This window comes from Mchenga conophoros, linkage group LG13, assembly GCF_057382185.1.
Source record: "Mchenga conophoros isolate Kocher_MC1m ecotype Shallow Benthic linkage group LG13, M_conophoros_male_GT1.1, whole genome shotgun sequence".
In the NCBI taxonomy this organism is placed as follows: Eukaryota; Metazoa; Chordata; class Actinopteri; order Cichliformes; family Cichlidae; genus Mchenga; species Mchenga conophoros.
Genome location: NC_140538.1, coordinates 1788793 through 1806120, shown reverse-complemented (window position 1 = coordinate 1806120; position 17328 = coordinate 1788793). Strand labels below are relative to the sequence as shown.

The 17328-nt window shown below is 46.3% G+C and overlaps 1 protein-coding gene across 2 annotated transcripts; it reads left to right on the top strand.

Annotated features, from left to right (window-relative positions):
- The first annotated feature begins 7235 nt into the window (after window positions 1-7235).
- Window positions 7236-17008, top strand: apmap (adipocyte plasma membrane associated protein). 2 transcript variants are annotated; one of them, XM_085295968.1, is made up of 9 exons: window positions 7236-7546; window positions 7851-7967; window positions 8250-8365; window positions 8440-8532; window positions 9364-9483; window positions 9684-9858; window positions 10049-10183; window positions 11517-11709; window positions 12747-17008. In XM_085295968.1, the coding sequence occupies exons 1-9, from the start codon at window positions 7455-7457 to the stop codon at window positions 12954-12956; spliced, it is 1251 nt and encodes a 416-aa protein (XP_085152094.1). In that variant the 5' UTR covers window positions 7236-7454; the 3' UTR covers window positions 12957-17008. The 2 variants fall into 2 exon arrangements, with proteins under 2 accessions (XP_085152094.1, XP_085152095.1); XM_085295969.1 differs by having other exon boundaries at window positions 7239-7546; window positions 9367-9483.
- The last annotated feature ends 320 nt before the right edge of the window (window positions 17009-17328 follow it).

Here is a 17328-nt window from a genome sequence, read left to right as displayed (position 1 = left end):
ATTCTTTTTCTTGAAGAAAATCTATTCCTAGAAAATGGTTAAGTTTCCCCAGATCTTTCATTTGGAATTTAGAAGAGAGCATTTCTTTCACGCCTGAAAGCACATTTTCATTGTTAGCTGCAATGAGTAAATCATCCACCCACACTATGATGATTACTTTTTCACTTTCAGTTTCTTTTGAATACACACAATGATCAGCAATATTTTGTCTAAATCCACAACTGCTTAAATAGTCATGTAAGGTTTGGTTCCAGTTACGACCCGATTGCTTCAGCCCATAAAGTGATTTCTTTAGTCTGTACACCAGTTTATTAGTCTCACTTGATTCTGTCTCAAAACCTTCTGGTTGTTGTATATATATTTCTTCATTTATTGGTGCGTGTAGATAGGCGGTTTTTACATCCATCTGGTGAACCAACATATCATCCTGAACCACTTTCTGCATCAAAACTCTCACACTCGATAAGTTAGCAGTCGGTGAAAAAGTCTCCTCATAATCAACTCCTTTTGTTTGACTAAAACCTTTAGCCACAAATCGAGCTTTATATCTGTCTGATCCGTCTGAGTTCTTTTTAACGGCATAAACCCATTTACCCCCCACTGCTTTCTTACCCTCTGGTAAAGTGGTTAAAGTAAATGTGTCATTCTCCTTAAGGGATTGGATTTCTTCATTCATCGCTCTTTCCCATTCTTTTGACTCACTTGACACAATAGCTTCGCTAAATGATGTGGGTATTTCACACAACAATCTGTAGCAATAATCAACACTGGTTTGCATCTGTTCATTTTCACACTCTTTCACATCCGTGATATAATCACTCAAATAATCAGGTCTCTTTCTGATTCTGGATGGATAACGTGTAGCTCCAGCATCTACTTTATCATCGGTTTTAACCTCGGACTCAGTTTGACTGCTTTCACTACCATCTGGAATATCCTCATCCTTCGTCTGTTTGGGTTCACCATCTTTTCTGGATTCATAAACCTCATCTTCATACATCTGATCACTCTGTGTTTGTTGATCCATTGTTGCGGGATTTAGTATTTTTATCAATCTGTGCTTTTCAACTTTCCCGGTTTTTGGGATATAGATCAAATATGCTGGACTATTTTTGTCATATCCCAAGAAAACACCTTTGTCGCATCTTGGATCGAGCTTTCCCCTATTTTGTTTATAAGCATAGCACAATGATCCGAATTTTTTCATTCTAGAAAGATCAGGTCTTTTTCCAGTTAACATCTTATACGCTGTCTGACCTGTGCGTTTGTTAAAACATCGGTTCCGAATCACTCCCGCGGTTTGTACTGCATATGGCCATAAAGACTTTGGCAATTCGCTCTCAACTAACATGCATCTCGCCATGTCAAAAAGTGTACGCCAGTTCCTCTCTGCTGTTCCGTTTTGATGAGGCGAATATGGCGCCGAAGTTTCCTGCCTAATGCCGTGTCTACTTAGTAAATCTCTGAACTGTCTGCTTGTAAATTCAGTTCCATTATCAGAACGAAAGCACTTGATTTTCCCATATGACGCCACCTCTGCAATAAATCTTTCAGTTGCTTGAGTTGCATCACTTTTGCTTTTCAGATTATATACAAATGTTGCACCTGAATAATCATCAACAAACGACAAAACATACTTAAACCCTTCTTTAGAGTTTGGCGTAATCGGACCAGCTAAATCCGTATGTACCAACTCTAATGCTGCCCTGGCCTTTTCATCTGGTTCTCGGTTCCTAGTTTGAGTAAACTTCCCTTGTATACAGGCTTCACATTGCATGTTTTTGTTGATTTTACCCTTAATGTCCATTCCATCAACGACATTTTGCAGATTTTGAACATCCTCATAATTACAGTGTCCTAGGATTTCATGCCACGTTTGCATATCAAAACATCCATTACATTTCTCTTCAAACTCTTGCACAGTGTTTATAAAGAACAGTCTCTCGTGTTCATATATAGGGAATTTTGTTCCATCAACATGTTTAAGAAAACTGTCCCCGTGTTTGAAAACCACAGTGGCTCCGTTACTAGTAGCTGCTTTTACTGACAAAATGTCCTGTGGAAACGATGGAATGTAGAGTGCTTGTTTCAATGTGACCTTGTGACTGCGTCCTTTACTGTCAATCATACTTATCTCAGCATCTCCTCGCCGCTTTGCAGCTCCTCTGCTCCGCCTTCCGTCAGCCAACTCTACACAATGAGCCTCGGGTCGAAATGTGTCATCAAAAGTCTTAAAACTGTCGATCTTCGTAAAGATATGTGACGTCGCTCCCGTATCCACCAGTAGCTGGTTATTCAGCATCTCTTGGCCGCCGTCCGGGACCCTCTGGGGTTCGGAGCCCGTCCTGAACGCGTAGTCCTTCTCCACAACCCCTCTCGCTTCATCCCGTCTTAGCTTCCTTCTACAGGTCGCATCTTTGTGTGTACTACTCCGGCAAAAACTGCACCATACTCTGGATCGGCACGTTCTTGCAGTGTGTCCCTTTAGTCCACATTTAAAACACACAATCTCATTATTCTTTGATCTTCGGTCGTCTGCTCGCCATGAAGTAGAATCCTGGTCTAATTGCACTTTTGTCCTCATTACGTTGTCATCAGTTACAGCCGCACGCATTCTCTCGGTTTCTTCATAACTTCTGAGTTTTACTTTAAACTCTGAAAATGTGATTTTTGCTTCGCTCTGTGTAACGTGCACAATCAGGGGTTTAAACGTCTCTGGTAGACCTTTCATTATCATTGCGATCAGAAGTCCATCAGTTAATGACTCACCCGCATTTTTTAACGCTGTGATAATTGCTTCTGCTCGGATAATATAGTCCGTCACACTTTCATTCTTTTCATTTGTGAGAGAAGTAAGTTCGGTGTACAGACTTATGATCCTTGGCTTGCCCACTCCTGCATAATGACCTCTCAAAATTTTTAGGGCTTTCCGTCCGTCATCAACTGCATCTCTCATAACTAACGATAAACTTTTGTCATCCAGAAATTGTATCAACTCTGCATATGCTTCTGCATTTTTGTCATCATCTTCACCATCGGCTTCTTCATCACCCTCAGCCTTTAAGATGACATCTTTCAAACCTTGTAGTCTGAGATGACCAAGGAACTTCGTTTCCCATATCTCATATTTCCTTTCATCTCCATCAAACTGCAAACGGGAATATCGACTGCCCGACTCTGCCGTGCGTCTGCTCATGATGCACAAAAACGCTTACTCACTCAATCGTGCCAAACTTTTAACACCTGCCGGTAACTTGCGGTTTCAGGAAACGCTGCCCTTCCTTTGGCAGTTACAGGACCTCTTTACTGCTGCTCTGGGCCCATAACCTGTTAGCAGAGCTGCTCTGTGCAGCGTTATGGCACGATAATCTTAAGGGAGAATAAAAAGTCGACACACATATCTCATTCCTGACGGAGGACTCTACCACTACACTTCTCCAGTCCATTCACAGAGTCGTTGCATGGTAAGACATGGATAGGAAGTGGGCGGAGCCTTTTACTGTCATTTTATTATGACGCAAAGTACAAACACCTGTGGACACACAATCCAACAAGTGCGCAGAATTTAGTGCTTGATTTCCGCATTGGCATTTTTGGAGTTATGCCATCTCAATACAAAATTAGTAAATCTCAGGAAAATGCCATAGCATTTGCTACATTGCTTGCCAGTAGACTTACTCTATTCCACTGGAAGTCTGATAAGGCTCCTCCACACATACAATGGTTAAAGGAGGTGCTTTTCTTTTTACCACTGGAAAAACTTAGATACAGAGTTCTCTCATCACAACAAAAATTCTCTGCGACTTGGAACCCATTTATTGACTATATAAAAACGTGTTTTCCAGATGTGTGACATACGTTTTTTGTCTGTTTTTGTTTTGTTTCTGTTTACATGAGCCTCGGGTGGGGGTGGGGGGTTCTCTTTTTTTTGTTTTGTTTTGTTTCTTGTATAATGGCAACGTTTTCATTATGTATTGTGACCATGATTTGTGAAAAAAAATAAAAATAAATTATAAAAAAAAGAAGAAAAAAAGAATAATAACAAAATGCAGATTGATGGTAATTGTAACTGATAATGGTTACATGAATTATAAACACCCAATAAATATTATTTAGAAATCCAAACTGTGGTGGAGGTGTGGTCCCTGGCACAGCCGCAGGGGAGGAGTGATGCAGTGAGCTCAAGGGGGCGGTGCCAGGGAGGCTGCAGGGACAGGTGGTGATGATCTTCCTAACGAGGTTTTCCTTTTTATACAGTCAAGCCGGAGACCAGAGTGAGCAGGAGCATGTGCAGAAGACCAACCGGAGAGTTGGTGAACAGGTTGGCAAACCATGAAAGCCATATGTGTGGTGCTTCAACAAACACTCGTCCAGAGTGATCAACATAACAGTGTGTCGGGTTGACTTTTATACAAACAAACCAAAAAAAACAAAAACATGTCATTGTGAAGCTTTGGCAAATACTAGATTGGTCAACTGATGTGCCGTAAGCATCTGTCAGGCTCTCTGACAGTTAGTTAGTGTTGCCTACAGTTAAAATATGTAATTGTGGTGAAGAGTTAGTATGATTTTACATAAATGGAATCCACATTTAGGAGCCCTTCAGTAAATCCAGGCCAAGCTAAGAAGATGAGCAATGGGAGAAAGACCAAGGACAGAACACATGGAGATGACTGACCAGCGAGCTTTTAATGCTTAAACCTCGTCAAAGTAACTTTTTGTTGTGACTAAATTGTAAAGAGGGATGTGTGTGTATAGAAAGATGGCTGTTAGAGTAGCAGATGTTTAATTTTGTCTAAATTCACTATTAATTTACCTAATCAATTCAAATCAGAGGGAGAGGACAAAGAGATTGTACAAGATCAGGAAGAACAAGGTGAGCCAAAGAGTGAAGGGAGATGGAAAAAACAATAATTATTTTTCACAAAATAATTTTACATACAATTCATGAATATTTTGTGTGCTTTCCAGTAGCTTTCAGGAGCTAAGGGAGTATGAAAGAGATTATCTGGATGCTGAAATGATTGGTAAAATACATTAGGCCAATAATAGTAGACCTGTGCTACATTTGTCCAGCTAGGCAACACATATTTCTGCATAAGAGATACATGAGACACCCTTTAAATAAGCAAATTTCATGTTTAAAACATGGAAATGCAGCCAAAATGGACCATACAATGGCCTCAGTGAATACGTAAATACCTTAAACTGTTGTTGATTTTGGGAAGTTTCAGATAGTTTGGATTCATTAATGACTTTTATTATGTTTTCATTTTTCCCCATCTTGTTTTTTTTTTTTCATCTTGCATTGAAAACAGGAAGTTTCATTTTTCTCCAGAAATCCAAATAATCAGCACCAGGAAAAGCTCAGGTTTGCTTTATGATGGTCGTTTGTCAGAGTTATATGAGTTTGGGAGAAACTGTGGCAAAGCTGGAAGGAGGCAGAGGTTGTGCCCGTACATGAACCAGGGAAATACAGACCTGTTATCATTATACATCTGTAAAATAATGGAGCGAATGAATGAAAGACTAAAGCACTACACAGAAAGTAAAGGACGCGTACATAAACATCAAAGTGTTTCAGAAGAGGATCTGGTGTGTTTGGAACATGAACTCAGGAAACCAGTGGGCGGATGTTCATGATGTGGATAAAAGATTTTTAAGACAAATACGAGTGAGAATTCACTCGGAGAGGTTTCCTGTAGAAAACGGGAGCATAGTGACTTTGTTATTTTCCTTAATGATAAATGATGTGACATAGAGGGTGGGATGGGGTTTCCCTTCCATGGAGCAACTCATCTTTTCCTGCTGGGAGTGACTGGGAAAGATGAAGAGTGGTGGTATAAGTGGGGTATAAATTTTTCAGTTGATAAGAGCAAGACAATGTTTTACAGGAAAAAGAGTTGGAGAAGAAGTGAAGCTTCAGTTATAGAGTCAGGAGTTAGAGGGAGTAAATTTAAGTTTCTTGGGCTGTGGTTGGGTGAAAATGTAACCTGGGCTGTACAAGGAGCTTTGGATGGACTGTGGCTCAGAGAGCATCGGGTCAGAGTTACAGCAATACCTCCATGAATACTTCCTCCACAGAAGGTTTCACATTACAGGGACAGGGCATTTACTTTAAACTCACATACAGTACAGGCTTACATCAGTATTATTAGTATTTTATACACAGATGCATCGGAGAACAGAGCCAGTCAAAGTGGGGGAAAGGGTCACGGATGGACTGAGTATACAGTAATGCTCCCAGTACTGTCAGCTGTTCAATGGACACAAGACACGAGACCGTTACATCAGTCGTCTGTTCAGACTCAAGCTCGTCATTGGCCAGTTTACAGTGATGACAGACTTGCAGGTGGGTTTGTGTGGAGTCAGAGCCAATGAAATGGCAGATAGAGCTGCGAGGGAAGCCACAAACCAAAGATTAGTAACCCGGCTGTTAGCTTCTGTCAGGCAGAGAAACAGAGCCGCAAGGCAAGAAATGCAGGAGAGATGGAGAGGAGGAGCACAGGAAGGAGTGGGGTGACCGACAGTCCTCTTTTCCCTGGACATGTCCACTTTCCACGTTCTGTCCGGGGGGATTTTCGAGACTGATGAAAATGTCCGGGTTTTTCTATAGGCCTACAGAGGACCCATATGTGTGACATCATCCCGAGCTGCTGCTTTGCGAGTGGTTGTTCTGCCTGACAGACGGGACAGGGCGCGGCTGATGATGTTTAGAAGAAGCCAAAGCGCAAGTGCAGCTTTTCAGACGAACCGCAAAAGAAATTTCCCTCGTACCGTCGCGGGACTGGTCATCTTTCTTATACAGATGAGGCTTTATTTCTGTACCATTATTTTAATTCCAGAGGTTTTTAAGTTGTTGTTTTTGCACTTGTTGGCTTGTAAAAGCCTGTATGACATTTTTTTATTTCACCGTTCATTAACCGCACAGAGAAGGCATGGTTTAAATATGTTAACATTTTCTTTAAGTAAACATTATTAAAGTTCTTCATGACTGGGCCAAGTGTCCTCTTTTTTGGAAATCACAATATGGTCACATTTCAAGAATAAGATGTGGACATACTGGTTCGAACACTACACTGTTGATGGTGGGGAAATATAACAGGGAAATGTGAGGAAACCGTGGATCATGTCTCACAGTATCAGGTGGAGAGAAGCCCACTGACCCACTGACCCAGAACCTGAAGGTTAGCGGGCCTTGTTCCAGTTTGTAAAAGAGGGTAAAATGTTTGGGAGGACGGAGGGTTTTGTAGAGGTCGTTCCGGTCCACACCGGCTGGTGGCGGTAATGCACCGTTTTGTTGTTTGCCAACCGCCAACAACATTTAGAAGAAGACGAATCCCTGCTCGCTGTCAGAGCAGGCTGCTGCTTCACTCGCTCCAACAAGCACCGAACCTGCACACGGTGACCGCGCGCTTTGCAACCGAGCCAAACCGAGCCGAGCCGAGCGCAACATGAACGAGTCGGCGGGACTGCGCTTCCGGCGGCTGCACCGCCCGCAGGTGATCACCGACGAGCTGCCGGAGCAGCGGCGCAAAGGGTCCAGGTAAGAGCCGCTGGGTTTGTTCTCACCGAGGCGGTGTTGAGCAGCCCACGGGGACACGCTGCGTGTTTCTGTTAGCCTTCGTGTTCGGGGTCTTCTCACTCACACACGTTGACTCTTTCCACGCTCGCCTCGTTAGCTCGTGATGCGCACCTGTAAATGTGATCGTGCAGGTGTGTTTACGAGGACGCCTGCATTAATGAAGCTAGTGTGGGGAACGCGGTTGATTGTGGGGTCAGGTGGGTCCGGTTCCGGGGTGGGTCCCTGAGGAGCCCCGCTGCAGTCACGTCTCTGTTTCTGCTCTCAGCACCTACAGCGGGAAGATCTTCCGGGTCACGCTGCTTTCTCTGGGCGTCCTCCTGCTTCTTCCTCTCCTGGTCATCATCCTCATCCTCGAGTCTCCCATCAAGCCTGAAGTCTTCACGTGAGTGACACAAGTCAGCCGCTTAATGAATAATTCGTTTGGCTACAAACATCAGCGCGTTCAGAAATGAGTTTAGATGTTTTCAAAATAAAATCCATAAAAACGTGTGAAAGATCCCAATGTTTCAATCCTGGAATAACTCGATGAATAAAAACAGAAAGTAACTCTGTAATCTGAAACTGTCTGTTCAGAGAAAGTCACAATATTCATGTTAAATCCTTTTTGAAATAAAAGTTAACGAGTTTTTGCTGCTGCCCCTGCTGGTCGGTCGTGGTGCTGCAGGCTGAAAGAACCGCCCATGATGAAGGGCTGCTGGGAGCCCAACCTGAAGCTCAGAGAAGCTCAGAGACTGTTTGAGGACCAGCTCGTCGGCCCCGAGTCCATCGCTAACATCGGAGGTTGGTGTCAGACGTGGGCGGCGACCACGGCGAGGAGCGCCGAGAGCTGACAGATTGTCCCTCTGTGTCTGCAGATGTTCTGTTCTCGGGAACAGCTGACGGGAAAATCGTGAAGCTGGTCGGTCGGAGGATCCATATGGTGACGAGACTCGGGAAGCTGCCGTGTGGTGAGTCGTGCTCGTTTGTGCTTCCGGTCTTCACGTGCTGCCTCCTCTTCCTGTGCGCTGTCAGAGTTTGTGGGCGTGGCCTGGACTTCAGGTTAGAAACACTTCAGCATGTCCAGGTTTCATGTGTTAGCCAGCTAGACGAAACCTAAATGATTGGCCGGTGTCCAGGTGCGACGCGGTGCTCACCTGCGTCCAGGTGTACCCGCCTCCCTCTGCTCAGGGCTTTAAACCTTACATCATGTGACGGAGCTGCAGGTGAGCCAGCCTGAGCTCTGTCACATGCTGACAATGAGCGAGGCTGACGGGATCAAACCGTCAGCCTGTGTTGAGCAAGGCGTTACTGTCAGCCTGCCTGCAGCCACACGCTTGCTTCATTTTGGAGTTTCCCAATAAATAACTGACAGTTCGACCTTCAGCCCTGATCTGCCGCTTTCAACACAAACACGTGAGAGACCTCGGATGAACCCGGCGACACGCTCAAACCTGCACAGCGTCACAGCACACCTGACACGCAGGTAACAGCACGCCGTCTGCTGACTCCAACTCAAACCAGCTGATTAAGCTGAAGTCTCTGGTTTAAGTTTAAACTTTCAGCCAGGTGTGTCAGGAAGAACCTGAACAGGAAGTTCAGGTCAGCGAAGGTAACGTGAGCTCGCTGTGGTGCTTCCTCCAGCAGGAAGCAGAAGCTCTGAGCTTTGTGCTCGTTGACGTTTGGAGCCTGTTTGTGCCAAAATAAAAGAATCGAACAACCTGAAAAGATTTCTTTTTAACCTTCCTCACACGTCTGTGTCCAAGCACACCTTGCACCCTTTCTGATTGGTCGATGTCCAGCAGGTTCCAGAGAGGACGAGCCCAACTGCGGGAGGCCGCTGGGGATCAGAGTCGGACCCAACGGGACGCTGTTTGTAGCCGATGCCTACCTGGGTCTGTTCGAGGTCAACCCCACCACTGGTGAGTGATCCCACTTCCCACGCTTCCTGCCTGCTGGGCTCAGGTGAGTTTCGTAGATGTCTTGTGACTGAAAGGTTCTGGCGCTCAAAAGTCTAATTCTGGGTTTTACTGTAGCACATCTGGATCAAAGCTAACAGCTGGACTGTATTCGTGCTGAGTCATGTGATCAGGTGGAGCGGACTGTGTGTTTTTCTTTGCAGGTGAGGCGACCAGGTTGGTGAACGGCGGCCAGGTCGTCGCAGGGAGGAAGCTGTCATTTATTAACGACGTGGCGGTGACGCAAGATGGAAAGAAGGTGTACTTCACCGACTCCAGCAGCAGGTGGCAGCGGAGAGACTACATGCACCTCATCATGGAGGCCACGCCCGACGGCCGGTACCTGCGTCCAACGAGTGTCTGAGAGCGCTGACAGTCAAACGTCTTATTAGAATGGCGTTTATTAATCATCCATACGTCGAAACATCTGTGTATCACTTCACTTTAGTGTGATTACTACTTCCTGTTTGTGACATGTCACATTAAAAGCCTGGCAGCGGTTCTCTAACGCGAGCGGTTTCATCCTCAGCGTCCTCGAGTACAACACCGAGACCAAGGAGCTGACGGTGGTGATGGAGGACATGCGATTCCCAAATGGCATCCAACTGCTGCCGGACGAGGAGTCGGTGCTGGTGGCGGAGACCACCATGGCCCGGATCCGCAGGTAACCCACCCGACTCACCTGTGCCTGCGAGATCATCCGAGGCAGAGAAGTTCAGAACGTCCAGCACAAACTAAAAACCTCAGAGTTAAAAAGATTTAACCTAAAATCTCGAGCAAATCAAACCAGGCTGCCATCTGCGTTCTTTAACTTCCTGTGTGAGCCACTCGTGTACGATGGATGTTAAACAACCGTCTGCGATGGAGCACGATGGCGCTGATGCTGGATCTCGGTTGCCGTGGAAACAGGCTCTGAGATCATCCAACCCTTTTTTTTTTTTAACCTACATCAAGTGTGTGAGTGAGAGAGGGAGTCACGTCTTTCTGCGTTTGTGGGGTTTACATGTTACAGACCGCTGCAGTGAGGACGTCTGTTTTACGGGGACGCGTCTGCACTGTGAGGACGTTTAGTGAAGGTTCACACGTGCTGGTAGAAATCAGGCACGGTTACATAATATGTTACGTCAGCGACACACTGGTCCTGACACACACAGAAAGACGTGAGCGTCTACAGGTATTAATATCTTTGTGGGGACCAACAATTGGACGTTTATTATACCTGTGGGGACCAACAGTCCTTATTGGGACCCAAATCCACATCCCCACCAGATTGAAAGTATTTTTGAGACTCAAAATGTGGTTTTGGTGTCAGGTTAGGTTACAGTTAGGTCACGGTTATGTTTAGGGTAAGCAATGAGATGTCCCCACGAGGATATGAATACGTGTGTGTGTGTGTGTGTGTGCGTGTTTGTGCGTGCGTGCGTGTGTGTGTGTGTGCGTGTTTGTGCGTGTGTGTGCGTGCGTGCGTGTGTGTGTGTGTGCGTGTTTGTGCGTGTGTGTGTGTGTGTGTCAGGTGTTTTGCTTCCTTCCTGTCAGGCTCTGGCCTGAGCGGCGTGTGAACAGTAAACAGGTCTGTGGTCACGTCTGTTTTGAGTTACAGCCAATCAGAAACATGCAGTTCATTACACTCAGGTCACGATGACATAAATCAATATTTCTGTTGCAGCTGTCAGTCTGACCTCTGCAGTTGTGCTAACCCAGGATTTTAAGCTTTAATCATGTTCATCTTTTCTAATTAAAGAGACTAAAACATAAATGTTCTGTTTGGAAAAATGTTTTTTAAGCCGCTTTTGTTTTGAAATAAATAAAATATTTGTAAACATTTAATAAAAAATGGATATATCTGCTGTGACATCACCCGCTGCCGGGTGAGGTTCCCTGTGACGTGAGCGTTTGGGTTTTGGCCCCCAGAGGCCGCTCAGCGTCACAGACAGCTGATCGGTGTCATGTGATGCAGTTTGTACGTTTGTCTGTCACGTGACGCTCTTCTGCACCAGGGTCCACGTGGCCGGGCTGAATAAAGGCGGGATGGACACGTTCGTGGACAACCTGCCGGGTTTCCCTGACAACATCCGCCCGAGCTCCACCGGAGGTTACTGGGTGGCCATGTCGGCAGTGAGACCGAACCCCGGCTTCTCAATGCTGGACTTCCTGTCCCAGAGACCCTGGATCAAAAAGTTCATATTCAAGGTAAAAACAGACTTTTATACACATTTAAAATTAGACCTGATTAAAATGTCTGGAATCTGACAGTGATGGCGGGGGGGTGATGGCGGTCACATGGTGGCGGGGAGGTGATGGCGGTCACATGGTGGCGGGGAGGTGATGGCCTCTGGCATGTTGTGGATGCTGAGAGCGGATTCTATTAACGTCAGAGCAAAGGCGCCGTTTGTGCAGGACCACGGCTTACATCCGTTGGCGCCTGAGCGGGGGAGGGTCATTTCTGTGATGTCACCTGACGTAGGCACGGGTGTAGCATGTGTTAATGTCGCTGACCGTCAGTTTTTATCTGATGAAAGCAGGCGATATATATTAAAAATGGCGAACGAGAACAAAACTGAAGATGAAGTTTTCATCAACGAATAAAAGCGAGATGAAAATATCTGCAGAGACGAGAGCCAATCACAAATGACTGAGCTGTGTAGCAAGGTGGCACGAGTTTGGAAGCGATCCAATCAGAAGCAGCCTCTGCTACAGCTAATGAGACGCTTCGTAAACCGCGTGGAGCGGCCGTCACCGGGGGTCTGCTGTCATCTTCTGTTTAGTTTAGGAGGAAACTTCATTCAGAGTGTTCGACCTTTGACCTTTGGTTTAATTATCCTCAGCACACACTCGAGTGAGCGCCACGAGTCAGCTGGGTTTGACCCCCGACCGATTTAATGATCATTACTAACGACGTTGCTAAAGTTAAAACTCCGTCACGTGTACGACTCCCACTGGTTTGTGGGGTAAACGGCAGTGAACTCTGGAGTGATGATGCGTTTCAGAGCGCCTCTCCTTCGTCCCGGTGTCTGGGAACATGAATGAGTCATAACCCAGAGTTTTGTAATCTGATTGGCTGCTCTGTCTGCAGACTTTGACCTGGAGCGAGCGCTGTTGCATCAGACACTGGAAAACATGAGCAGCGGTCACGCCGGGTTCATCACCGTCACAGAGCACGCCTGATTTCCCTTTAACTCCTTCCTGTCTGTCTCCTTCTCTCTCACCTTTCCTCCACCCTCCTGCAGCTCTTCAGCCAGGATATCCTGATGAAGTTTGTTCCCCGGTACAGTTTGGTTGCAGAGCTCCACGACGGTGGCGTGTGCACGCGGAGCTTCCACGACCCCAACGGCCTGGTTGCAGCCTACATCAGCGAGGTCCACGAGCATGATGGGAATCTGTACCTGGGCTCCTTCCGCTCGCCGTACATCGCCAAACTCGACCTCAGCAAGGTGTAGAAGATTCAAAAAGACGACACGCAGACAGACATTTTTGTGACTTTGAGATGTTAACACGGCGTTAACCCGTCTCTGCCGGCTCGTTCCGCAAATTAAAGTTCCAGCCTTGGAAATATCCCGAGAATGACTTCACCCAGCGCCACCTACAGGCTGTCCCAGGAATTGGGCGGCATTCCCATTTGTGGCTAATCTCTGTTGATTTTTCCTTTTAAGATTCATGCAGCTTTAGATTTATCACCGTTTTTGATAATTTCTTCCCTTTTCGACGGTATTTTGTTTGACTGCTATGTTTAGACTTTTTATTCAGAACAAAAGTGTCCAGAGAAACGAGGTTTGTGTTTTTGTGTTTGTGCTTTTGTCGTTTCTTCACTGAAAACCACTGCGACTACAGCGTTCACCTGCGAGCTAACTAAAGCATACGTTACCTAATGGATTTAAGCTAGCAAGTTCGCTCGTGGCCTAGTTTTTTTTTTTTTAAATTGTACTCTTAGGGGCTGAGTTTGTTCCCTTCAGTCATAGTGCAGGCTTACAGATGCTTTGATTAGCAGTTAGCCTGAGCTAACCTAGCTGCCTCTGACTAACTTTGTTTACACAGAAGAAGAGCGGTTACTCACGGTGATGATCAACCTCCTGCTAACGCTGATGTCAGATTACAGGCTGCTTGAGTAACTGCTTCGCCCTCTCGGGACGATTTAATGTGTTTTGATTGGCTATTGTCTGCACTACTGCGCTTGCACTTTTTCTTTTCTTTTTTTTTTTTTTATCTAAATCTCACACGTTGGGATGTGATTATGGGTGTGTCTTTAGTGACAACCAACCAGTCACGAGAGAGGCTAACACACCCTACCTGTAACTGTGCTTACGTACTTCAGGCTACAGTGATTGATGTCACATTACAGACTGTTTAACCCATAGGTGTCAAACTCTGGCCCGCGGGCCAAATTTGGTCCACAGCCTAATTACATTTGGCCCGCGAAGCCATACCAAATTACTATTAGAGCTGGCCTACTGGTATTATACAGCTAATATATATATATTGTTTAGTATTAAGCTTTGCTTGTTCCATATTCAGTTTTTCAGCAAAATGTGTTTGAGTCCATAAGAAAAGATTCATTCTTATATCTGGAGGAAGATATTTTTTTTTCAATAAATATTAGCGTTAGCCTGCGACTTTGTTCCAGTTTGGAATTTTGGCCCACTGTGTATTTGAGTTTGACACCCCTGGTTTAACCAATCATCTTGCCCCTCCCAGGATTTCTTTGTAATTTCTTTGTGATTCGATTGGCCAACAGCACTGAAATATTTATACAATAGCAGTTTGATGGGCTAGCGTCTGAACGGGTTAGCTTGGGTGCTTTGGCAGGATTCAGGCGTTGCTTTAGGGTTAGATTGATAGATGGATAGGGGAGATCTTTTGTGACAATACTAATGTAGGGATTACCTGGCAACTGCTGGTCGCTAAGGAAAAATGTGTTCTCCCAGCAGGTTGCTGGTAGTCACAAGTGTGAAGTTGGTCGCTCCAGTTTCCCATAGTGGAGGATGCTGACTTGGCTGCAGATGTTAGCTAGCTAACCAGCGAACACTGATGAAATTAAAAAGCGCAGCACAAACTGGAAACAGTGATGGCTCCTCTTCAAAATAAAAGCTGTCTCTATCCACAGAAACTAACAAAATAAGCACCTTTTACTTTGAAGGCACCGTTGCTTAGTGACATGTTTGAAAGTGTCCACAGAGGACTCCTCTGTTAGCGTCTAAATCGATCACAAAGACGTTTTGAGCGGCTTCCTCTGTGAGTCCCGATTTCACGCCGGTGACTGTCGGTGACCTCCTGCTGCCACTCGCCCATCAGCTGGGAGCGCACACGTTTTTCTAGCGACCAAGCTTCAGACCTGTGGCACCGAAGCTACGTCCACACTGGAAGCAACATGGCGACTTCAAGCCTTTCTTTTCACAACTTCCAGACAGGTGACTGAAATGTCGTCCAATGAGAGCGCAGGATACCACTGATGAACACGGGTATGGCCTGTTTGTAGAGTTACCTGGGTAACCAGAACCGGGTGCGATCAGCTGTCACGAAACGTGGCGAGCAAATTGCTTCTGTTGTGGACGCAGCTGGATGTCCTCGCTGATCACCTCCCTCACACTGATGTCTGTTGGACGTCGCGAAGCGTGGACTCACATTCTTTGTGTCATCTGAGCGAGTCTGAGCTGTTATGAGGAGCTGTCCTCCTGCTCATGCCCTCCTCCTCCTCCTCCTCCTCCTCCTCCTCCTCCTCCTCCTCATGCCCTCCTCCTCCTCCTCCTCCTCCTCATGCCCTCCTCCTCCTCATGCCCTCCTCCTCCTCATGCCCTCCTCCTCCTCCTCCTCCTCCTCATGCCCTCCTCATGCCCTCCTCCTCTTGTCCTCCTCCTCTTGTCGTCCTCCTCATGCCCTCCTCTTGTCCTCCTCTTCCTCTTGTCCTCCTCTTCCTCTTGTTCTCCTCTTGTCCTCCTCCTCTTGTCCTCCTGCTCATGCCCCCCTCCTCCTCTTGTCCTCCTCCTCCTCTTGTCGTCCTCCTCCTCCTCTTGTCGTCCTCCTCCTCCTCTTGTCGTCCTCCTCCTCCTCATGCCCTCCTCTTGTCCTCCTCTTCCTCTTGTCCTCCTCTTCCTCTTGTTCTCCTCCTCCTGCCCTCCTCCTCCTCTTGTCCTCCTCCTCATGCCCTCCTCCTCCTCTTGTCCTCCTCCTCTTGTCCTCCTCCTCTTGTCCTCCTCTTCCTCTTGTTCTCCTCTTGTCCTCCTCCTCCTGCCCTCCTCCTCCTCTTGTCCTCCTCCTCCTGCCCTCCTCCTCCTCTTGTCCTCCTCCTCATGCCCTCCTCCTCCTCTTGTCCTCCTCCTCTTGTCCTTTGTATGAATATATATATAACATTACAAACTCGTCTAACCCTACAAATACGTCTTATTCTGCTCGTGTATTAAAGACGAGCAGCTTTGGTTTCCGTGTAAACGTCACCGACTTTAAACGTTTCCGTTTGTTTCCTGTTTTGCTGATGCGCTGACGTCGTTACGCCACAGATTTCCTCCGACTGCCAGAGCCTCTGCAGTCAGTACAGCTCAGCAGCTCCGTGCTGCCCCTCAGCAGGCCTCTGGAAGCTGGCCAGTCAGAGGACAGTGGGCTTTGAGGGAGGAGGGGCTTAAAGAGACGGGAGCTGAAGCAGCTTGTTTCAGACAGAGGATGATCCAAGCACAGACACAGAAGGATTATTCTGAAATGGAAGTTATGCAAAGCTGCTCATATATTAGAAATAAGCAGCTGGAAACGAGCAGAATGGGTCCCTGTAAAGACATTTCAATCATCCACGGAAGACTGACGCGTGCTTTTTTTTAGTTTGATTTTAATAATTCAGGCGGTTTAGTGGCTTAGTATGGACAATGTTTCACATGCACTGAATGAGCTGCTTAGCATTAGCAGATTTTATAATAATCTTTGGGTTGAAGTTCTTCAGTATTTGTCTGTTAATCTTCAAAACTGGAAAATGTGTAAAAACTGAGGGAACCACTGGAGGACGTTTAACTGAATCATTTTGTTTTATAAATGTGACGAATGATCCGAGCTGGCTGTCGACTTCCTGTTTGACCTTCGACCTCAGGAGAGCGTTAGGTCGTGCAGCGTCTTTCGTGCAGGTCAGAGCACGACGGACGAGCCGAACAAACAAACCCTGAGATTGGAGACGGTGAAGGAGCCCGAGGCTGAAACGCACTGGCCTCCTAATAATTCCTGATCAGCGTGTCGTTATCTCTAACTCGGATCCGTGTAGAGAAGCAGCGTTTCTGTGACATCATCAGTGTGACGTCGGAGCCACAGGTTTCCTCACAGCCGGAGAACTTCACGGTGAAGTCGTCCAGTTTGGTGGCGTTTCTGTTTTTTACCTGAACAGTGATGATTGAGCAGTGCTTCTGTTGATTTTCTTTTGTGCCAAATGTGTTTCTCTCTCTGTGATGAGCTCTGTATTTCAGTCGCACTGCGTCTTTTCACACCAATGTCCTGCAGCCTTTCAATAAAAACTGAACTGTTATTGCAGCCTTCGTCTTCCTCACAGATCACACGGAGTCTCCATGAGTGATGTAATCCAGAGGCAGACTCCCACAGACAGACTGAAGTGGAGGGTGTTTTGTTTTTTGTGTTGATAACAGATGAAATAGGCTGAGAGGATGCTCAGACTGAAACGAGCTTGCAGGACGTGAACAAACTGCCTGAAGCACCAGCTGAGTTTAAGTTCCCCTCAGGTTCTGTGCTGGTGTGATGCTGCCACCTGGTGGTGATGAAAAGGAATGCCCAGTGACGGTGCAGCTTACAGAAACACAACAAGCTCAGAAACTGAGACTAAAGCCCCCC

Excerpts from the sequence above, each read along its gene's own strand:
- apmap (XM_085295968.1), top strand. The coding sequence starts at position 7,455 with ATGAACGAGTCGGCGGGACTGCGCTTCCGGCGGCTGCACCGCCCGCAG. Across the intron at positions 9,484-9,683 it reads CGAGGTCAACCCCACCACTG|GTGAGGCGACCAGGTTGGTG; the intron begins GTGAGTGATCCC and ends TTTTCTTTGCAG. Across the intron at positions 10,184-11,516 it reads ACCATGGCCCGGATCCGCAG|GGTCCACGTGGCCGGGCTGA; the intron begins GTAACCCACCCG and ends CTTCTGCACCAG.